The 15,981-nt window shown below is 42.0% G+C and overlaps 1 protein-coding gene across 1 annotated transcript in view; it reads right to left on the reverse strand.

Moving 5' to 3' along the window:
- The window catches only part of Fdh (alcohol dehydrogenase class-3 Fdh), a 40,181-nt gene extending 24,685 nt beyond the window's left edge, over positions 1–15,496 (reverse strand). The window contains exons 1-4 of the mRNA XM_077648041.1: positions 15,109–15,496; positions 10,535–10,636; positions 7,815–7,956; positions 5,225–5,312 (exon numbers count right to left, since the gene is read on the reverse strand). Coding sequence (XP_077504167.1) covers positions 5,225–5,312; positions 7,815–7,956; positions 10,535–10,636; positions 15,109–15,147 — 371 coding nt within the window. The 5' untranslated portion in view covers positions 15,148–15,496. The remainder of the gene's footprint in view (positions 1–5,224; positions 5,313–7,814; positions 7,957–10,534; positions 10,637–15,108) is intronic.
- Between the last annotated feature and the right edge of the window lie 485 nt (positions 15,497–15,981).

A 15,981-nucleotide genomic window follows, 5' to 3' on the forward strand; every position in this document is an offset into this window, starting at 1 on the left:
ATGCCAAGCATTTTGGAGCACCACATTTTTCAGAATTACTGTATATTTGTTGAGAGTTCAGCGGTGTTTTCTTTGTGAAGTTACAATTAATTATGAAGTGTCATTTTGTGTTTAATGTCACATTCAGAAATGGCTTTACCATGTGTCGCAGAGTTAGAAGCCATCACACGTAATTCTAGGCCACTAAACATTGCTAAGCACCTACACATTTGGGCAAAGTACTCTGGTTAAATCAGGATTTCAATTAAAATCGTTGTTTGGGCTAGAAGTTTGAGCTTTAGAAAATTGTTATGAGTTCTTGCTGCGAAGATGCACTAATTAAAATTTATGGCCATGGAGTAACGGCAAAGTAACGTGCGGTACTTTTTTGCGGTAACGGTAACGCATTACATTTTTTTTGTAGCTAACGTATGGCAGTAACGCGTTCCTTTTTTTCTCAGCGTGACAAGTAACGTATTTAGTCACTTTTTTTCAGTAAGGGCTACAACACGCATTCTTGCATCCATCGATAAGTGCCCTGGAACCAGTAACATGGTCGGTTGTTTTAGCTTTCCAGCAGCTATTTTCTGCTCACGTCGACTGTCACGGAGCTAAGGTGGTGCAAACGGCAATAGTTTTCTTCCTGGCAATTGTCTTTTTGTGCGACACCGCTGCAATGTGAAGAAGCCACCCCAGGCATTTGACCTTCCACCACTGCGTGCTGAGGTACTTTGCGCAGAAACCAACATAAATGAAGTTTGCTACAATGAGGTCTCTCCCATTTGCCATTCTTTAACTGTTTCGTTACCACGGAAAAAAGGGCTGTCTATCATAGGACTCATGCAAACGTTTGTTTCTAGAAAAAGTGTGATAGGTAAAAGTATACAAAATGCTTAACAGTGATTAAATCAGAATGCACTTTCTAATCAAATTTATTTCAACACAAACACTTGTTTTAAATGCTGTGAAGAAAATCGAAAAAACAACATAAAATAAAAAGAACAAAAAATTTGTATTTACATGACAAAAACTGAAATAATTTATAAAAATTCTAGAAATTCAAAATGATTCAAATTATTTTTTATAAATTGGCGCTAAAATGTAGAAGTTGTAACACAAATACTTTTTGAGCTAGAAATTTTTTCTTTGGGCTCTTTGAAAAGGCTGATTGCAGTGTGTCCTTGATACGATTTTTAGTCGCGACGAAAAAAAATTGGAAGCATTATGTTGTGTACCAAAATAAAGCTTGATAAGCGTGCTTTTTAAAAAATACAAATTTTATCTAATATCATTTCAGGAAAAACAGAAAAGTTATATGAACACTAGTATTATACCAATACAATTAACAGGCCAACGTTTCAGGCTCTGTTTATGCCTTTTCAGCGTCTGAACCAAAATCCCATCGTCAGAAACCCTAATACTCGATGGATCGAAAATATCTGCTGCCAATGCAGTAGAATCTCGTGCAGAGAGGTTTTTTTCGAGCGCACACCATCCCCGTGTTCGACACCATGCTTGGAGCGGCCTACACCATAACCTCCACTTCAAGGGAATTTAAAACATTCGTGTCTCATGGGAAATTGCAATCCACACAAAAAATGAACCTAGTTTCAGAACAACAAACCAGATGGCACCGCATCACCGTAGAGACTTCATAGCAGCACTCCACTCACACAAGCGTACCGGAAACCGAAAACGAAACTAACAGGCCAACATACCGAGCTCTGTTTCCGCAGTTTTGAGCGTCTGAACCAAAATCCAACGATGCAATATTATTGTCAGAGACCCTGCTACTCAATGCATTGAAAATATCTGCTGCCGATGCAGTAGAATCGCATGCAGTGGGATTTTTGCGAGTGTGTACCACTGCCGCGCCTTGAGTCACTGGATAATTTTAGAGTACCGCGAACCTTTTCCTCGTACTAGCCCATGGCGCTGCGCCAGTGATTGGTCAACGTAGGTCACGTGGTTTGCCACGGCCCGCGGTCACTTACAGGCTTCCAAACAGACAAAGCGTGGACACCTCTCGCGGCAATGGCAGTGAGGGGATTCCTGCGTTTCATGCTTGTCTCTCGGGTTTGAAAGAAAAAAGCGTTTCGAGGCAACATGCCAGACTGCTGCACTTTCGGGTGCAGCAGCCGGACAGAGTTGGGGAAGACTTTTTTTTCCATTCCACGGGGGAAAACAATCAGAAAAGGCGCCTTGCCTGGCTTCACAGGATCAGCCGGGAGAAGTTCACGCCGACAAGAAGCACATGCTTGTGTGAGGTAAGGTTTAGGTTTATGGGGTTTTACGTCCCAAAGCAACTCGGGCTATGAGGGACGCCGTAGTAGAGGGCTCTGGAAATTTCGACCACCTGGAGTTCTTTAACGTGCATTGACATCGCACAGTACACGGGCCTCTAGAATTTCGCCTCCATCGAAATTCGACCGCCGCGGCCGGGATCGAACCCGTGTCTTTCGGGTCAGCAGCCGAGCACCGTAACCACTGAGCCACCGTGGCGGCTCTGTGTGAGGTAAGTTCGAATGGTTTATGGCAGAAGTCTTGCACATAGCGTAAAGCACACAAAATCCGGCTGCAATGGAACAGCTGCACGTGCGGACAAAAGCAAACGGAGCGCACTGCTGCTGTCTAACATTTTTCACACGATGCCCAATTGTAACTGGGAGCTCTGGTATGTTATGGAACGAATATGTTTAAATAGTGTCTCCGGCTTCTGTACAATGCAAGAATAAAGTGTCATCATGCAACTCTTTTTCTGGGTTTGGCTACATTTATACTGTGCTTTTCCTGGATGTTTCTTCATTATGCACCCAAGTTGCATGATTTTGTGCTGGAAAGTCTAGAAATAAATCTTGAGTATATATTTCACAACCAGGCTAGTTATGACTGTCCGTTACTGGAACTGCCATGCGGACTTTCAGAATGTACCTTTCAGCTTTCGTTTTCTAGCTCAAGTTTAATCCACCAAGCAAGCTCGCATTGTGGGACACTATTCAGCCAGACACTGGAGCATGCTTGTGTCGCCTCTTCCGCATGGAGGAGTATTAATCTCGGAAGATCTTTTCTGAACCTTTTCACGCTTTTTAGGCTTGCACCAACCATAAAAATATTGATAAGAATCAAGCCAATTAAAATGCTGGACGAGGGAACAGCAGATGCTTTATTATCCTCGGTACACCAAAGTAATTTTGCATCGATGTTCATGTAACATGGAGCTAATTCACTCCAAATCGAAAAAGGTCACGGAGCAAAAATAAGAAGACTGGCTTCCTGTAACCCAGTTGAACTTCGCGGTACACCGGAAAAGAGACATGCTCATAGAAGGTGATAAGAATGCCCAAGTGAGTTTGTTTCCATGTATGTGTGTGTGTGTGTGCAGGCATGTGTGGCGGGTTCATCAGCAGCTACGCTGCCATCGGGAATCACTCGATATGCATGTTCTTATGGTAACTGAGGAAGGAAAGGGTGCCCGAGAGACTTAAACACCACCAAAATAAAGTAATAATAGTGGGGTGCAGGTTTCATCGATAGAGCTCAATGGCAGGGCTGGAAATGTCCTGAAGAAAACTGACACTCAACATTCCATACAAGCTTACCTCGCACAGTTAGCAACTTCTGCTGTTTTCTGAGTAGCAGTTCAACTCCTTAAGGCACCAGCATATGCAAATGTCCTTGCTGCATTCAAATTTTCCTCTACTTTCGGTTTGCATGTAGCCGCGCCGGACGAGCGCTTGAAGCAGTTTGGAAGCTTCATGGGCGCACTGATCATTGTTACCAGCACAAGGTGGGACCTTCGCGGTACTCTAAAATTATCCAGTGACTCTACCCTACGCCATACCCTCTGCTTTAAGGAAATTTTAAAAATTCAAGCCTCCAGAGAAAATTGCAATCTACAAAGAAAATGAAACTGGAGTTTCTGAAGAACAAACTAGATGGTGCAGCATCACCGTAGCAGCTCCATAAGAGCACTCTGGTTCGTACAGATGGACCAGGAACAAGGAAATAAACAGGTCAATGTTCCAGGCTCTGGTTTCGCAATTTGAGCTTCGGAAACAAAATCTGACAATGCAACATTGTCTACTATTGTCCCCGCTACTCGATGCATGAAAAATATATGCTGCAGACACAGCAGAATTGCGTACAACAGAGTTGTTTCGAACGCACACTATTCACGATGTTGAAACCTTACTCAGAGCGTTTGACGCCGTACCCTCAACTTCAAGCACATTTAAAAAATTATCACCTTGCGGCAAAAATGCAAGTTACACAGGAGATGAAAGTTCAATGAGTGAACAACAAACCAGATGACTCAGCAAGTCCGTAGTGGCCGTGGTCGCACTGTCGTAGCAGTTTGAATTTTTCGATCACCGATGATCAAAGCCCAGTGGCGTGGTAACGAAAGAGTTAAATTTTACTTCTCCAGCGGGAGTTTTTGGCAAAATTTTATATTAACAATTTTGGCTATATTGAACTATTTTATGGCTTTTTACGTATTCGCTATAATGAGGTTTAACTGTACTACCTTTTTATCATCCTTTTTTATCATTGCATATGGTATGGCAGATATACTTTGTGTTTCTCTAATTTTTTTTCGGCTTCTTCAAAAATGTTCTAAGCTCCAAATGGTAATTTCGAAAAGTACATTTAGCAGGCTATATTTTGATAAATTACATTTTACTTTGTAAGTTTTTTTGCTCTTAGTGAAAATTTTTTATTAAGGACAGTCTGAAAACAGCATTCTTTATGTAGCGTCAAAAAAAATTCCAGTTCAAAAAAGATTTTAGTTGTAATTTGAATCTTTTAGTGGCTAGTTCATAAACAAATTTAAATCAACTGCACATGCCAGAATGTTTTTCATATTTTTTTGCAAAAATATTTTAACACCATTTTTTTTTTAATTTCAACTCTTCAGTGTGTTTGCAGATTTTTTTTGCAATATTCCCACAAAGTATTCAAGTTGCAATAAAACCTTTCAGAAAACGCATGCTATTGCTCCAACTTCAATGCATATTGCGTGGTTTTGCACTTCACAAAAATTTGTAGGAAAAAATCATGCCTGAAACTTATCAAATACAGGCATTTTGCCCGTGGTAACAAAAAAGTTATAATATGCAAAGGGGGCTCTTCTGATAGCAGTCTGAACTGATAAATAAGAGACTCCACCTGGGAAACTAAGAATGGCCTCAGCAACAACAGAAGACTGCCTGAGAACAAGATAAATGTTCTTCGAAAAAAGAAACACCTGATTTTGGAGCAGAGGTTGGTGTTGGGGTGCTTGCAAAACTTGCATTCTTTGCATTGGGGAATGTACAGTGGAATGACATGGTCCCCTGAAAGACATAAGAACGAAATTAAGAAGGTGAATGCTTAACAGAAGAGAATAATTATAAAGAAATGTGAATAAAAAATGTTATTCACTTTTACTCACAACAGCAGCACTGTAAGACAAAACAAGATTATATAATTATCAGCAGTTGCAACAGCACGAACATAACTGGACTAAAAGACATTCTTGTACATATAGTAATCCAGAGCCACTTTTCTTAAATTTTGCCATTTGTGAAACACAAATCCTTCCAAGTAAATTCATTCACTTCCATCGCAAGGAGTGAACTTGTGCCAAAATATCACAGAGAAACAATGTCATTTCCATGTACTTTATAGTGATAATACTATTCTTTCTTCCCCGCCGAGTCCTAACACACACACATGCACGCACGCACGCGCACACACACACACACAGAGAGACAGACAGACAGACAGAGGTCCACAGGAAACAAGGCTGTCAGCACTGACAATCAACTCTGCCTATGATTCAATCAGTGCTTTTCCTATGCCCAATACTTTGGGGTTTTTTGGGACTGCTTGTACTCTAGGACTCTACTACAAAAGAACTTTTAAGTACCCACTTACATCATGCAATGAGATGATGCACATGGAAGCGCATGAGAAATAGCACTACCCTCCGTAGTAGGCTGCCTTACCACATGTGCCTCACGGTGCTTGCCCATTCTTATTTCTGTGGCTTGAAAGAGTGCTCACTTTGTGCCGAACTAGAAAACATTGCACATATTACATTCAGACTAAAACTTTTCAGAAATTTCATGTTATTCCTTGTCGGACCAGCAATATTCTATCGCCACAATTCTAGTGTGCCGAAGTGTTTTTTTTTGCACAGATCAGGCATCAGAAGGAAATTTCAGCACAACCATGGACTATGAATGTCCCAATACTGACTGCAAAAAACTGTCTATATAAGGCATACACAGTGCTGTGATTGGCCGATCTAATGGTGCAGCTGGAATTGCGTTTTGGAGCAGCAAAATGGATGTCTGGAGCAGGCTCAAGCGTGCTTGTGTGTACGGGGCCGGCCTTACCTCATTCGGCCCCCTGTGCGAACTCCTGTATACCAGGTGTCCCAGCTAAATGTAACCAAGCTTTTAAAAAACACGGAATGTCCTAGCCACGTGACACCAAATGAGGGCTATTAAGAGTCGCGTGACGTAGTCTGCAGTATTTTTTCGTTCTTCACAGTTAACTAATTAGTTTAACTTAATTAGCTAACTTTTTAATTATTACCCTGGGGAACAAAGTGTCATTGTAGATCACTTTGAAAAACAGCTGAATGCAACGTTTGCACCAAGACTCCGCTAACGTAAAGTAGTTTTTTTCTGGCCTTAAACCCTAGCTCGCACAATAAAAAAAGCATCCACATGACAACGGTGCCATTTAAACGTCCCAAGACGAGTCTTAGAGAACAAAACCCGTTTTTACTGAAGTGCTCTCCCTGATGAGCCTTTGCGTGCACATTGGGGCAGAGATGTGACCCAGCAGCTGGTCATGTGACAGCTTTCTTTTAAGGCCAATAAATAAAGCTGCGTAAATCGTACCTTGATGGAAACAGCGCTGCTAGTAGTTTTTTGAGACGATTTGCAAATTTTACATTGATGCTTTGTTCCTCAAATCAATAATTAAAAAGTTAGCTAATTAGACCACTTTGAAGAACGAAAAAAAAATACTACAGGCTAGGCCACGCAACTCTGAACAACCCTCAGTTGGTTTCACTGGAGCTAGGACACTTCCATCTTTTTTAAAAGCTTGGTTACATTTCGTGTGTGCGTGTGTGTGTGCATGCTGCATGCGTGTGTCAGCCTTGCAGCACAATACTGTATCAACTGTATCGCGGCTTTTAAAGAAAAAAACTATGCCTTATGAAGAACCTGAGCGTGGGTGCGTATTTTTGCACGCGCACGCACACATGCACTGGCATGCAGAGTCACAGGTACAGAGGACCGACCAAGCAGCAGCCAACAAACCTCCTCTGTGCTTTTCAGCGCGCGCATGCATCCAGTAATTTTCTCGCCCGATTCGCAAAACTCAACCCAGACACCATTCGCAAATGTTGGCGCCATTGGTGCCTACTCTCCACACCTTGGCCGGCATGCTCCAGGCTCTTTTCTCTACTCTTTTTTTCATAGCATGGGCTAACAAGGTAGGCCGTCAGTGATTATACAGACACGATTTGGTTTGTCACCTATGAGACATGTACACGAGACAGGACCACAGTGCCAGACACCCATTTTTTTTCTTCTTATAGAAGCAGGGTTTATGGCAACGGCTTGGCACAGACTGCCTATATATGTCATCATGTAGCAGGGTCAGCCTTTTGGCACAGTTTGGCATAGGTGGCACAGCAATCCCGTCACTGTGTACAAACTATTACCGCTGCTGGGTGTCATAGCCCCTGTAACAATAACTGCACCAAAAAGCAGAACTATCCACAAATTTGAGCCCAACCAATGGCTACTGCAAGTGGCTCGCAGCCAACTCACCTGGCTTGAAGCCCTTGACATTAGGGCCAACACTTTCAACAATGCCACCACCCTCATGACCCAGTATGCAGGGGAATGTGCCTTCCGGGTCCAAACCTCCAAGGGTGTAAGCATCCGTGTGGCAGACACCTGTGTGCAGAACCTGAACAACCACCACTGCTGTTAAAACTTTAAAGCTTACTATAAAGGGAAACACCAGGCAGCTTAAGAGTCCTACAGAAGCTCAGAGTTTGCCTCACTCAACAAAATGGCCATTTACATGCACCCCATCCCAATTTACATGCACCCCATCCCACATGCATGGTAATCACCAGTTAGGCACACAGCTAGAATCATTTTTTAGGAAAAACATCAGTAATGTAATGAAGATGCCACAACTGGTAAAAGTGAAGTGCTCAATGCATGCTAAATTGTGTCATTTCCTAAAGTCCTTAAAGCCCGAGTACTCCTCTTTCAAGAATTTGAACCATTTGAAAGACTCAACTGAAACATCAAGGAAAGGCACCACCAAAACTTCCAATATTTAGGAAGCTAGAATAAATCCTAGATCAATGACAGATTGATCAGAGCACAGGTGAATCCTTGGTCATTAAAGCAGTCATAAAAAACCTAATTCACTCTTCTTTGGCCAGCACTGCATATTTGTTACACTACATGTGGACAGTGACCACCTGTGACACAAGCATAATGTTAGTGTGCATCATATCACCGCAAACCAGTGAATGGAAGTTATTCCAACACATAGATCAGTTCACCTCAACCTGGTTCACCTTCCTTGGCATACACCAAGGAAGAGCAATCGGGTCAACACCAATGTGTAAGGATTTTAATGCGAAAGCATTTCTTGTCTCATAAGCAGCGTGTGCAGGACCTATCGGCAGAGCACTTCGGCAGAGCGCGTCATCAATGCTTGTCTACACGAAAATGTCCATTCGAAAAAAGAAATTCACCAGCATTGCAGTTCGAACCCAGACCCTCTGTGTGCCTAGCCGGCACACAATGCATACGCCATGAAGGGTTGTTGGTTCAAGCGTGTTAGAAGCGCACGAAGTGAACGCATTGTGGTGCATACGACGGTAAAGTGTGTTGGGGATGCGTACTGACGTTAGACAATGATGAATTGCGAAAAAAGTTACTGACGTCATCCAAGGGTCACGTGATGACTGTAACGTGACAATAATGATGCGCCAAAAAAAAAAAAAGATGCTGACATTCAGACGTAAATGATTTCGCATTTCTCCATTGCAGCAGTCTGCGGTGCTCTGCAGTTTTTATAAATAAGAAGCTAGCCCCTCTGCACTACCATGAGCAGTTTAGGGCTTCATTTTTCAGCAATAATCACATCCAAAAAAACAAATTATGACCAGCTAGTTCCCTACCTCATGGCTTATGGGCAGTGCGTGAAGCAAGCTTCTGCTAGTTTCCACAGGCTATAAGATTTAATGTGCTAATGTGGCTGGCGAAGCAGTCGTCATCACAAGACAACATAGAAACAGGCTACAGCTAAGGATGATACAGGTAAAGGCTAATTACATTAAATGCTCAAGGCATGAAGTGCACTGTATTGCGATGCAGCTTTCGGAGGTGAAATTTATTTTTTCGCGTAATGAAACGAAACATGCCATGCTTAATGGAAAGTCCATTGAATGCTTAAATAGAAAATTTCACTAAAATATCTTGAGTAGTTTTGACATTATATACTTTTGTATGCTTCATTACTATACCAAACTTGTAGAAAGCTTGAAGTGACAACAATACATGGCAGGAGAAGTGACAACAATACATGGCAGGAGTCTGCAGTCACTCTTAAGTTTTACCCAAAGGAATGGTTGATGCTGCGACATTTTCTGCGACAGTATTTTTAGCAGCCTGATATTTTTCTACACAGAAAAAAATTATATCCACGCTTGCATAATGCATGCATTATCGTCATAGAAACTAATGACGGAATAAAAATCTACAAAGAGTTCAAAAATACACGAACGTCACAGCATACAGAATTTATCAAAGACAATGCAACAAATTCATGAAAATTGATGAAGCCATTGTCATGCTACACTTTCTACAAGCATGGTAGTCAGATCAAAAAACACCTTTGAGAAGACTAGCACTTTCAGGAACATTTCAGCCAGTTTTTTTTGCTACGTATGGTCACAAAAAACATTTTTTTTAAGTCACTTCTGGGCTGTATTTGGGAAAAAAATTTTGGGATGTGATTAAAAACACCTTATAGATAAGAAATCTGGTGTTTTCTAAAATTTAATCTTTTTTTGACATTTTCGCGACTTGAAAGTCACATCCCCCCCTACTTGTGCTGCCAAACTGCTACGATACTGGATTGGCCATTTTTAAAAATTCTCATATTGGCACTCAAAGAAGGGACTGCTAGAGCACATTGATGACCACAGCATAGCGAGTGAAGAAATGTCTGTGAAAGAGCTATAACAAAAACGTGTTACTCTAAGTTCGTCATAATCACTGTAGCAAAGTGTCACAACCACTGTGGCACACCTCTTTCTCCACAGGGCGAAATGAACATGCACCTCAGCTCTGGCCCCTAGATCTCGCACTGTATGCTCAATATAACCAGCGAAGATGGTGGCTAACAGTAAATGATGCAAAAGATGTTACGGGAATCGCATTCCCATGCTATTATTAACCATTCCCAGATATGCACTGCTTTGCAGCCACGCACGGTAATGAGGAGTGGAAAAAAGCACCTTGATTCGAACTTCTCCTTCCTTTGGCACAGCAACCTCAATGGTCTCAATCTGCAGAGGCCTTGAAGGTTCCCATGCAACAGCTGCCCTGCACTGAATGGGCTGCAACGAGATGATTAAGTATATCAGGTACCAGGCAGATGAGTGCAAAAAGTGGTTGCTTTGAGAGGTCCTACTTTCTCTTATGCAACTGCAGTGCGGCACAGAAAGAGATCTACTCTTCGTTTCCATGCACTAAAGCATGCCATACTGAAGCAGTTTTCTACCAAAGCTGAACTACACAATGTTAGCCACATGGAATGAAAACCACTGCCAATAAAAAAAAGTGCAAGCTAAAGTTTTCCTCAAGTTATGCGGCACATTTACAGAACTACGAAACAATTCCAATCATCTGGGGTCTCTTAAAATGCACAAAATTATCAGTTCTGTCGAGCTCACTTAAAAAAAGGCCACAGTTATAGCAAACGCTCAGTTGTTACGAACGACAGTGGTGCAACCGTCAAAACATGTATTAGGGTAATGACGATGCAGCTCACATACAAAGAAATGTGGATGCACGACTCGGTTATAGCAAACAAGGGGGCACCATAAACTCAGCTCCCCAGCCCAGGTCAAAAGCTCTAACCTTGTGACATCACCCCGGGAAGAACATAGCGACTCAAAAAGGCAATAAAAAGACAGTATGGAAACTCTAGATAGCCGCCGGCCAAGCATACACCAATGGCCTGTACATGGTCAATCATTTCCTGCATGTGCGCAACCTGGGCAAAGCCTCTAAGGTAAAGGAGAAGCGCGATGGGATCGAAAACAGGACAGCGTCAAAAGAGAGAAGTTACTGCGCTTGATCGGGGATCAACCAAGGGCAGCAAGTTGAGAAGTTTAAATGCTTTGCTGGCCCCACTGGTCACGTGGTATGTGTCGCCTGTTCTGTCAGCCCTCCATCTTTTGTGTGCTACAAGCATAAAGTGAACAAACAGCAGACAGTGCAGCTGATACAGTCTGTGTGCACACGTGCTTCGCTATCTTCATCACTGCATGGGCCCAGGAACGACAGATGAAACTGTCGGAAACCCGCTTGATCAGACGCAAGTGGATATATGTCGACACGTCACTGATGCACAGCTTGTAGGATGTCCCCTAGGATGTTTTTGATGGTACATCCGGATGCCAACATCGTGGAGACATGCTCTAATGAAGCCACTCTATGCGAGGTCGAATGCCAGCACTCCCCGATCACCAGGAATCTGCCTCCAGGTGCCACGAACGTTTTGATCCCGATAAGTTACATGTATATCGCATCCCTAAAGCTGATTTTTGGCAGCAAAGGTCTCGGCGAGCAGAAAATGTTCTGCGGTGGAGACCTTGGAGAGCACAGCAATAGAGTCTGCTTTGAAGCAGACACAAACAACATACTTTTCAAGAAATAAATGCTACATTTTCCATACTTAGTATTTTTGGCTGTAATATGGCAAGTCAACTAACTACAAAATCCAGATATTTCACAGTTGCAGATAACATTTATGTTAAAACAAAATATTTTACCCAGAATGGCTCCATGAAACTATATCGGAGGTATGTGCACTATAGCCTGCAAGTACAGAAGTGTAGATCACTTCAGAATTAAACTAATCTAGTGATGGCAAAAATTCCTATGAACAACACCCCCAAAATTAGCTGCAAACAGCAATAGCATATGTAACTAACATTGACTGCGTCACGGCTAAAGATTAAGCTATTTAACATGATTGCATCCTCTTAAATTGTTTAACCTTTGGGATACACAGTCTAACCTATATATGGAGAAACTTCAGAAATTTGAAAATGCTAAAATAATTTTTCACACAAAATGCTTATTTCACTCCACCATTGAGAATAATCCTTTTATTGATGGAAATATTTTTCTCAACACCGACTTTTGAGCTGCCCTACAACGTAGGATACTAGGCAAATTCGCTACCTGTTACATGCGGTAAAGCTTCAAACATTTGACCTCGAGTTTAAAATCACATTCTCAACACACGCAATGGTTTTCTTATGACAATGCGAAAAATTAGTTTTTCTTGCAGAATTGCAATGTAGTCGATAAGGCCAAATTCCAAAAATGGCGTCCAAACAAGACTGCCGGACCTTTCTGAACACAACCCTTACACAGGGAAAGTTTAGACCCTCTTGAACCTATGGTAGCAGATAGAAACTTTTACACAATAAACTTTTAAGAGTTACTGCGAAAAAAAGCAGTGTTCTACATGTAGGACGCTAGGCATATACGAGTTAAAAAACTGGAGGAATCAATCTCTGCCTTAGGGGCATGACGCGGTAGTTTAAATGTCCATAACATGGAATTATTCATTCTCTACTACACATTCATAGATCCCTAGAAGCCCTCATACCACTCCTGGCATTGGTGGGGCTTGTGAGATCAAGGTTGCTCTTCCAGAGCAGCCTCTCGCAACCAATCATTAATTTAACTGCCACCTGCCACAGTGGGCAGTTTGCTCACAGCCCAGTGGGCAGGTTATGATGACGTCACAAGGTCATGTGACCTAAGTGGACTACCTGCCCCACAGGTTGCTTCTCTGGGGATTTTCCGCACACGGCTAACGAAGCCGACGATAACGCTGGCATTTCCATGACAGGGACTCCTTGTGCTATCGCGTTCGAACAGGTGGAGAAGGATCGGGAAGCTAATGCAGTATATACCAGTGAGTTTCTAAGAGTTCAAAAAATTTTAATGAGAATCTTGACTCATTAACTGTTTTAGTTGGCACACAATACATCCCTGGTAGTGCCTAAACTTTATAATAACGTTATTTCTTTGTTCAACTCAAATGTAATTACATCATCCTAAATGTCTTTTTTCTAACTTTACTGAAATGCAACAAATTAATATTGGTATAATGTTTTCCTAACAATCCTGAAAGATTTGCTTAACAGTTAAACAACTTTAAAATAATGTTAAAATAACCATTTCAAAGGACCAGACCAAGCAGTTGTGGCATTGCACATAAGCACACCAGCAGCCTCAATCAACTATAAGTGAAGAATGCTACAGGAACGATAAATGAGCAGTGTAACACAGCACAACTATAAGACATTCCACACTCATGAGCTCACCTGTTCTGTATTGTTACAGTGCTCATGCTTATATACTACCCATGAGAAGTGCCCCTAAAGGTGTTAGTGATCAATGGTTAGTAATTAAAGTTTTTCCTAAAATAATTTTGGCAGTACGTATATAATCTATAGCTGGAACAAGCTAAGAGATTTAATTGCAATGTTATGTAAGCTGAAGCTCATCACTATACTGGCTGCAATGTTGAACAGAGTCCTAGAACAGTGCTTAAATTAAGTGCCTGAGGTAATCTTGCGTTCGTCAGGATTGTTACATTAACATTACAGTCATGTACACCTTGCCAATGTGATGAGTTATTGTTCCATAACCATTACTGAAACATACTTGCAATGCTAGTTAGTATAGTGAGTGAGTGAGTGAATAAACTTTAGTGCTCTAATAAAAGAGCCTTGCTGCTTGCCCGAAGATTGCCGATGTCTTCCAGGCTGAGCGTATAAGTTTTTTCCTGACTTCCGTTATAGCTGGTCACTGTTTTAATGGTGGGCATGAATTCTTAGTGGTACAAGTTTCCTGAGTTACATATCTGCAAGTTACACCCGTGCTTCTTTCTAATGCTAATTTCCAGTTCTATATGGAACTTTACATAAATGTATCGAACATAAAAATACATTACATGCAAAGTTGGAATATGTTTTACTTATGCTTTATTATTTCGTTTTGTCCGGTAAGTAAAAAATTTTCCTGCGCAAACTACTGGCCTACGTTCTGGGACCAACAAATGCGTTATATGTTAAATTTTAACATTAGTAACAAATATATAACATTACTATAACGTTTCGTGCTACATGGGATTTTTACGTTTATTTGAAAAGAGTGCGTCATCTTGAGCTGACCCGCCGAGCCGCATAGCCTTGGGAAGTGATAACCGCTCTCAGCCTCTCCGCAGGCATTGCGCTTCAAATCATCCGGACAGTTGACACGTATCACGGGATGATATTCCGGACAACAAACAGCGCACTCCACCAGGGCGCATACCGATGGTAGAGGGCATTAAATGAGAGCATGAGTTCCCTGCATCTGTGCCACAATGAACAGAAAAAAATCGCGTGCTTTTGGCTTTATAACGTCGTAGTATCAGTGCTTCCAGTGAACTTTTTTTTTTTTTGCAAACGAACCGTATGAAAGCCAACCTTGCACGATAAGGAATGCAGTACAACAACTTATTCAATTTTCAAGACCGAGTGCGAATAAGTTGAGCCGGAAAGTCACAAAGAAAAAACACTCATGTCTCCATTACAGAGGCCAAGCAAAATCGACGCAAAGCTAACCACTCTGCATGCTCTACAACCAGAGCGATAGTATTACCATACGTGGTGAACTAGTGGTCCAGCGTTTCGCAGTTAGGAACGCAAGCAGACATGTCCGAACCCTGGACATTAATAGCGCCAAAAGGAAGGCAAGAGACGAAACGAGGAATATTCAAATAATGCCGTCGTCAGACCTTGCCCTGGGTGGCATCGCTTGGTCCTCCCGTTGACATGATGGCAGCCTACACGGAAAATAAGTGGCTAAAATGTCTAGGATATTACTCAGCTCAACGTGCAGACTGGTGTAGACACGCCAACGAGTATTATACAACAGCTGTAGTAACCGTAGCCCCTTCACTCCGTAGCTGCTCCACGCTCCGACCGCGCCAGAGGCTGCACACGGCACTCAAGTTTTGTTGTCTATGCCGTGCACGCTTCTATGATTGGCGTGTGCCGCAACTACTGTAGTCGCAACTGCGAGAGAAACAGATAGGCTGAAGTTTTTGGCAAACTTCATGTATGACAAAATATCGCGGCCGCAGTATCTACAGCATATACGCAAAACCACCCATAAGATTGCGCAGCTGGTAAGATTTGTAATAGCCGGGGTAAAATACACCATGCGCCTTTGTAGCTTTCGGTTTCGGTTCTCGTCATTCCCCCCCCCCCCCCCAGCAAATTTTTAAATTATTTATTAGCTTTGTGAATTAGCTTCCCCCGCTATTTTTATTTAAGAACAGCTCAGCTAAGTTATAAATGATTTATTAGCTATAATCGTTTGCTTTGATTTTTGTAAATTACAGCTGCAAAAATTTCCTTGTTTTAACTCAAAAATTTGCTTACATCATGTATAAATTTGAGAGAAATTAGCGTGTGTTTCAAAACAATCGTGGCTTGAAATTTCCAAATAGTGTAACTCAAGGATCGAGGTTATGCGTAAAACCGGTGTAACTAAGCAACTCTCACTGCAGTGAGAGGATTAAATTTATGGGTCGGAGCCGGTCGGATTTCTGGGTCAGATGGGGCGACCCCATTTGAACTATGCATGAACAAGAACTGTGGCACGA

This window comes from Amblyomma americanum, chromosome 1, assembly GCF_052857255.1.
Source record: "Amblyomma americanum isolate KBUSLIRL-KWMA chromosome 1, ASM5285725v1, whole genome shotgun sequence".
NCBI lineage: Eukaryota > Metazoa > Arthropoda > Arachnida > Ixodida > Ixodidae > Amblyomma > Amblyomma americanum.